General features: G+C 41.2%; 1 protein-coding gene across 1 annotated transcript in view; it reads left to right on the top strand.

Annotated features, from left to right (window-relative positions):
• LOC118411694 (neuronal acetylcholine receptor subunit alpha-10-like) overlaps positions 1–7,836 on the top strand; it is a 14,271-nt gene that overhangs the window by 1,897 nt on the left and 4,538 nt on the right. The window contains exons 2-6 of the mRNA XM_035814172.1: positions 4,399–4,514; positions 5,662–5,798; positions 5,960–6,004; positions 6,172–6,281; positions 7,200–7,758. Coding sequence (XP_035670065.1) covers positions 4,466–4,514; positions 5,662–5,798; positions 5,960–6,004; positions 6,172–6,281; positions 7,200–7,758 — 900 coding nt within the window. The 5' untranslated portion in view covers positions 4,399–4,465. The remainder of the gene's footprint in view (positions 1–4,398; positions 4,515–5,661; positions 5,799–5,959; positions 6,005–6,171; positions 6,282–7,199; positions 7,759–7,836) is intronic.

The raw sequence follows: 7,836 nt of genomic DNA, 5'->3' as shown, positions 1-7,836 counted from the left end.
GGTTTACGGAATAAAAGTGTGTAATTCGTAACACCGGGTCAAATATGTGACGTCACAGATCACGTGAAAGGACAAAAGCCGTGAACTTACACGTATCACACAGTTCTCGTATTACAGTGGAGTTAAGTGCATAGCGCTATACCAAGGGAAAGGAGAAGACCAGGGGAAACAGCGCTTAGCCCACTAGGTAGGCGGAAGAATTCAGCAACAGAAACATCTGCAGACAAGGGCTGAACAGAGGGGGATAGGACAACACACCACGCAACAGACCACATAATAGGCTGCATCACTGAGAAGCAGGACGAACAGATAGCCTCCTTCATAGAAAGCTTCTATGTTTTTTACAATATTACAACCCCAGACTATAGAAACAAGCTGAAGAAATATGTTTGGCTGAAGAAGGACGTTTCCTCTGCAATTGGCCGACGGAACGCCAAACTTGCAGTCATTCGGACCCATAAGCCATTTTTTTTTTCGTTTTACAAATATAAAAATATAGGCCTCAACAGTTTGGCAAGTCATCCGCCGACATTAAAAATTCCAATAACATGTTTATTTAGTTTAGTTTAGAAACGTAACAGTGCCGCACGTCAGTGCGAGTGCGAGGAAAAGTTGGCGAAAAAAACCGTGCCGCATTGAACGGACCCCGACGTACCGCACCAGTACTCCAAGTTCAATGATGTACTACCTTAAGTGAATGCAGGCAATGCTTGTTTTTATACCCCTTAAAGAGTGCCCACCAGGAGCCTGCCTGGTTCCCTGTCGTTGTCAGTGCAGGGCATGTGGCAGGGACCCCACAACTGCCCCATCGGGCTGTGAGAGACAAACGTTACCCTGTCGGACCCCGCAGGGGTGACTACAGGACACCGTCAGAACATCTGACGGGTGTCTGCCGGAGACGAACCTAGGAAGGTGGAAATTTTTTAAAGAAAAATGACGGGGTGCCCGCGGAACACTCCGGGACCCCCATGGGGCAGCGCGAAGGCAACGTTTGATTGTGACCACGACAGCCGGTAAACAGCCGGTGTCCGCCCGACTTCAGAGCCCGGCCGGGGCTACATCCCTGACGGGCACCGGGCCAATTGTGACCCTAGCCTTACGCTTGATTTTTATTTTTGTTTGTTTTCTGAAATTTATAGGTTTAGACAGAAGATAATTTAATGCCAATGTTGCAGGGAGAGTTGAGCTAGCATTGTTGAGCACACTGTAATTGATGTAAAGATTTGGCACACTTATCAAAACCCTGTCGCCATTTTGAATATGGGAGGTCTCGTGGTCAAGTTGCTTTCATAGTTCAGTCGATCGATCATTATCAAAATCTGCAAGGGGCAAATCAGTCCATACGTTTACCTTGGTAACTGGACAATTCATGCAGGCATACTTATGGAAACCTACACATTGAGCATGTCAATTATAAACGCTTGATAGTGATCTTTTATGCTATATACATTGTTCAGTTGAAAAGGAAACTCCATATCACAATTGGTCAGGGCCAATGATTTATGACTTTTTTTAAAGGAATGGTTTCACTAATAAGATCAAACTCCACAGACAATGTACAAGTGTCGTTGATTTGGAGTGAGATATGGGCGCTAACAAAATGGCCGTAGACACAAACAAAATAGCCGACGGAATGAAAACATAGTCTATCATGACATGATTATGCTCCATGTGTTTATTTTGCCAATCCCATGGGTTACATTACCTGTATTTCTTTCAAGCTTTTGTCTTCTTGACAATAGGAAATCATTATTTACTCCATTCAATTGCATCGACATGCATTGTTTGGTGCAATTATAGAAACTCTTCAACTCACCTCAATTCGCTGTTTTGTAATTTCATCTTGATTGAATCTTCGACAGAGAGTACTTGGGATTCGCCCACTACCGATTTTTTTTAACTGCAGGGGCCATTTGTATCTAAAGCGTTAAAATCTAATAACTCAAGCAGCTATTGACGTACTTTTTATCTTAACACTAAAAAAATTACTGTTAAAATGAGTGTAAAGCATACCTTTAATGTAACCTCATACGATACTTGATACTGACAGTGGTAGATATTCTAGGAAGACAAATTATCCTGGCTATTTGCACAACGTTCCGTTAGCTATAGATCAATGGCGTACTTGAATGGCAGTTGCACTATAACCTTTAACAATCAATGGTTGAAAGATTAAGAAGTCTTTATTTTCTGATGTTAAACTTCTCTGTCGAGCGTATGTTAGAAACAAGGCGTAAAAGTCGAAGAGAAACGTTCAATACACAAATTCGAAAGCAGATCTCACTCAGAGCAAGCCACCGATCCCAATTTTAAAGTGTGCGTATAAAGGATGTGTAAAGGTTGTATAAAGGTTTTCATAGAAGTATGCTTTACCTATGTTTTACGAATGCTTAATGTGTGCATATTTCATACAGTGTACGTTCGCATTTTGACAGGTTATTCGACGTTATTTAACTGTTATTTTAGGAAAAGTTCTAGAGCTTTGTCGAATAACATAGTTTTTTAAAAGATGTTTATTATAACTGCCTTTTTTGGTGATTTTCAATGATTTTTTTCGCTATGTACTGATATCACGCTTTGCCTGTTTTAGTTAACGATGACTGCTTCATATTTTTATACCCATATATTTTGTCGCCACACGCTGGAGCACGCCAAAAAAAAAACATTTTGCCAGGACCCTCCCATCGTAAAATTGAAGGACTTAAAATACCTTTTAAGTTTATTTCCCCTCTAGTCAAGACAAATTGACAATCGCGAAGTGTGCTTCCATTTAACCCTTCAAAAACGTTTATACAAGACTAGTCAAACTGGCGACAGCTTGCAAAGTTTTCTTTAAAGGAAAAACTAATAAATCTTATACACAAACCAATCAAACAGCTTTGTGTAAGCTGTCTTTATTTTCAAAGCTAACCTACATAATATATTTACAGTATTGCTTTGTAAATACTTCATATATGAAAGGGTGAACCCTACCATGAGAACCTTTCACTTTAGTCAGGTGGCTAAGGAGTTATTGATGTTGAACGTAGGTGGGTTTGTGAATACACATTTCTGTCGAAGGGAAAGGGAGGCCAGACTTCATTGTCCGAAGCAAAGCCTCAACCTTGAATGCATTACACAATATGTCTCTGGAAGAGAGGGCTCTGCTAAACCGGCTGAGGTTTCCATTTTATTGGGGGCTGCCTCTAACCGGCTATCGGCCAATCAGTGTGCCTAGGGGAAAATACGCCATTCTCTGATTGGCTGAGAACTGGTTAGAGATCACGCCCACGAAGTTGGAAACCTCAGCCCGGTTCAGCCGAGCCTCCGCAAGGTATTTAGTATTGTAACGTCCTTGGTATTGTATAGGCCGTCGGTGAGACTCTGTGCAGGAAAATGTCGAGACCTCCGTAGATCCCAGTGGGTCTTGCATGAAAATGAATAAAACAAAAAAACGCGTGGGAGAAATCGATATAACGCGTGGGAGAACTCATTATACTTATTCCATGTCAGAAGGTGGGTACATGATTAGAGAGAGGGACTTGCATGTAGTATGTCAAAGTCGTAGAAACTGAAATATTGTCTTTCCAGTTACCCGACCGATCACAAAAAAACCCACCGACCCAGATCTTTATATAATTATGGGAGGGGGAACTACCTGATATCTGAGGGATGAAAGCGTTGTACGGGCGATTTCCAACACCTAGGTTTGAAAGCTAGGGCCCCTTTATTTTGACATCCTGTATAATAGTATAATTCAGATACGATATCGATGTATTTCAGGTTTCCTCGCCGCTTACCGGCTCTTTGACGATTGTTATGTATTTCATGGATCACTTCTGAAATACAACACAATACACATGACACTATTTTATCATGACCGTAATAGGATTCACAACATCATCAATTTCCCTACGACTAATTTTGAAAACTGTTTTGCCGGCTTTTGACAAGAACGATTGACATTGACTACTTGTTGTAACCAGTTGACTAATTTACTCTATATATAGCCATTATTTATTTCTCTCTGTCAGACAACCATCCTCTACAAATTACTTCATCAAGTAAATATACAGCCTGCCCCACAAGGCCGCTATGTTCTTTAAGATGTCTGTCAATCCTCAAGTCATTGAAACTGAAAGAGATAAACCTGGAGCCTCTCACTCTTTCGTTCACAGACATTACGTCTAGTCTAGACTATATAATACAGGTACAGTTGATAGATGTTAAACTACAATATGTATGTCAGAGTGATATATGTACTTGTTATGTAGTCTACATTACAACGTTTATTAACAGCCTTTATAATTGGACTGCTAAGGTGGGGGGGGGGGCAATTTCAGGCATGAGGCGCCACCCTGAACAAAGTGGTCTAGTCCGGACTGCATAAATATACACATAACGTTCGTTATTTTACAGCGAGCTGTATGACTAGCTACACATACTGAGGGGCTGACTTCTGAGGGATTCGGGGCGTCGGGTCGAGATGGCTGCCGCCATTTTTGTCTGTTTGCTACTCATCCACCATTCTTTCGGTAAGAGTGTTAAAGTTGTTGTTTCACCTTGTAGTGCCTAATGGCAGTAGGTTTACTTGCTGTTTTTGTGGCAGGGTATATTTAGCAGGGAAAGGCTCAATAGCCCCTCCCATTTAATGTTCTTGAGACACCTTCTTCTAGTTTATTGCATATCTGTTTATTGCAATATGTACTCTTTTTGTAACAAATTCAAAATCAAGATTCAAAAAGAGCTAAGTGTAACTACCAAATTACTGGTTGTAATTTCATCTTGCTTACTTGTTATTAAAATACTGGTTGAAATTTTATCTTATTTATTATATCCGAAGCATATCACAGATCATAGGTAGCTATAAAGTAGAACTAAATTGCAGGTGAGTAGGACGAAAATTTCTCACCATCTACACAGTCTGTTCAACATTTTTCATATTCTTCCCATGTACGGCTCGCATCCCCTATTGTCACCCTTAATCTTACGAAATTGGCAATTTTCTGCCCTCCATTCCCGGAACGAATCATTCAAAATCATATTGACTTTTAAGGCATACTCTGATGCATGTAGAAGGGCTTGTGTGATGTATGGGCCAGTCATTTTAAGAGTGGACGCAAATAAATTCTAGTGCACGAATCGGTAGGAATAGCAAGCAAAGTTATCACCAAGAATTTGTTTATTTTTACGACAAATGCACGAGCGGAAATTCGTTCCTTTGCTGTTTATTTTAATTGGGCAACTGTATAATCCTTGTGAACGCTAAAAAAAGAAGGATTGACTGTTTCATCGGCTTTATGGTCAACATGCCCCGAGAAAAATCAACTACAGGCATGGACACGCTTAGAGATAACGTTAACAGGTTAACCTGGCCATTGCTGATAGCAATATCGCCAATAAGTGACCCGTTTATTGTTAGTCTTCCTCCACACTTTGTCTCCTATCGCTGTTTTTTCACCTCTTTTCGTTTTTACTTCAACACGTGGAATACATAGATTACTTGTACATAAAAATGCAGGAGCTCGAAAACTGTACTCAAGTGCCTTTATGTCTTGTTAGAACACAACTTTCTACCATTCTACGATACATGTACGTGATTCCATGCCATTGTTCAAAGAGAGATTTTTTGATATTGTTGTAAATTTCTAATGCTATGTCATTTACTTCTTAAACTCACAGTTCTTGCATCAGCGAACGAGGGAAACCTTATTGACGCCCTGCTAGTGAACTATACGTCGGACGCACGCCCAGTGAAGGACCCCATGCAAAATGTCACCGTGAGGTTCGAACTGGTGTTGGCACAGATCATCGAAGTGGTGAGACATTATGGTGTCTTCTTTTCAGCATCTAGGTATCAAAATAGCGTCATTCTACAAAATCACGATACGATGTTGTAAGGTGCAAAGACTGTCTGGTTGTTGCATTTATTGTGGCTTAATGCATAGCACTTATTAACCAGATTTTATTTACTGAACAGGTCGCTAGAGACCAGATGCTGACAGTGAATGTGTGGTTCCGCCATGTAAGTACTTCTTTTGAACTTATCAATAATGGATGACAAGACATCTATTGTTTGTTTGTTTGAACCTTTGTTCAAATCACTTTCATTGAGGTCATGAGGGAAGAGTCAAGGGTGAAATAAAGTATGTTATTACAGTTCACATGTTTCTCTGTTTTATTTTATTCTAGTACTGGGACGACGACTTCTTAGTATGGAATCCCGACGAGTATAATGGGATAACTTCTATCAGAATCCCGAGCGAGAAAATATGGCGGCCAGACATCGTGCTCTATGAGAGGTGAGAAGCTACAAAAACTGTACGTGTGCGTAAAACCACATAACATTGTGGAACACACGCCGTGTCTTGAGAGTTGGCCACACTGAACAGAAACTATAACTGCTTTCTAGTTAAAGGCAACCTAAGCAATATCACATTGTTAAAAGTGGAAATATTCTGAATAAGGCAGTCTGTATAATATTGACATCTAATGCACTATTTTAGCACGTTTACTTCATTATTTCATAAATTGAGCCGTTAAAAACAGTGCGGGAATGAGTTGCACAGGGATTCCAGATTAAGTCCTTATTTTGGGGGGGTACAATAATAAGGGATATCCTCGTGCAACTTGTCTCTGTGCTGTTTTTAACCGCTCAAAGTATCAAATTATGATGTAAATGTGAGAATACAGTGCAGTAGATGTCAATATCATGCAGATTGCCTTATTCAGAATATTTCCACTTTGACGCTGTAATATTGCATAGGTTGCCTTTCAGGCCTGGTCACAGTCGTCTTACGATCGTCGTACGATCGTGAAGTGAGGTCATTCTTGGACAGTCGTGTATGTGTTGTATTCAGCCGCCTTGTTACGGGAAAGGACTGTCCCATATCCCTGTCGGCCGCTGACTCTCTCACAGCCTGCGTGAGGGTTCTATCACATCCGTATCGTGTGACGTCACCTAAGACGAATGTGACTACGCAAAACACCTATAGATACTTGACCATACTTGCAACTACGAAACGAGAATTGCATCTATTTGAATGATAAAACATATTTGACTGTAGTAGCTACAGTTGTAACTAATTAGGTACAAACTGTTGACACACCCCTATTGAAATCTAGAAAAATATTCTTAAGGTTATTGGTCATTTTTGGTCCATCATACAGATCAAGATTTAACCAAAAACGATTCCTTGATATCTTTTCCACACATATAGAATCCATGAAGAGGGCTGGTCCGAAACTCCGAACACGCATGCGCACGTGAACCATAACGGGTCCGTGCAGTGGCTGTATCCCATCACCCTCCGCAGCTCGTGTCTGATGGACGTGTCACTCTTCCCGTACGACGTGCAGTCCTGTCCGCTCAAGTTCAGCTCCTGGGCGTACGACGGTCTCGCGGTGGACATCGTAAACACGTCAGCCACGGGAGACAGCGAGAACTTCATCAAGAACGAGGAGTGGGACCTCGTCAGCTTCGCGGCCGCCAAAAATATCCAGTACTACAACTGCTGTACCCAGCCGTACCCGGATGTGACGTTCACTATTGAAATAGCGCGAAAGGCACTGTATTATAACTACTACGTGCTCGCGCCTTGTATTATCATAGTTCTCATCAGTCTGTTGGGGTTCTGCCTGCCTCCTGATTCAGGAGAGAAACTGTCCCTCAGTATCACCATGTTGCTATCTCTAGTGGTCTTCATGCAGCTTGTTGCGGACAGTCTACCAGCAACTTCGACAACGATTCCACTGATAGGTAAGCCTTTACTATTGATAGTTTTGAATCATTCTAGGTTTGTAATTCAAAAGCTTAAAATGTTCGTTGCACACAGCAAAGACTTCCTCAAAAAACTG

The sequence above is a fragment of the Branchiostoma floridae genome, chromosome 3 (genome assembly GCF_000003815.2).
Source record: "Branchiostoma floridae strain S238N-H82 chromosome 3, Bfl_VNyyK, whole genome shotgun sequence".
Classification (NCBI taxonomy): Eukaryota; Metazoa; Chordata; class Leptocardii; order Amphioxiformes; family Branchiostomatidae; genus Branchiostoma; species Branchiostoma floridae.
This window is presented reverse-complemented; position numbering and strand designations above follow the sequence as displayed.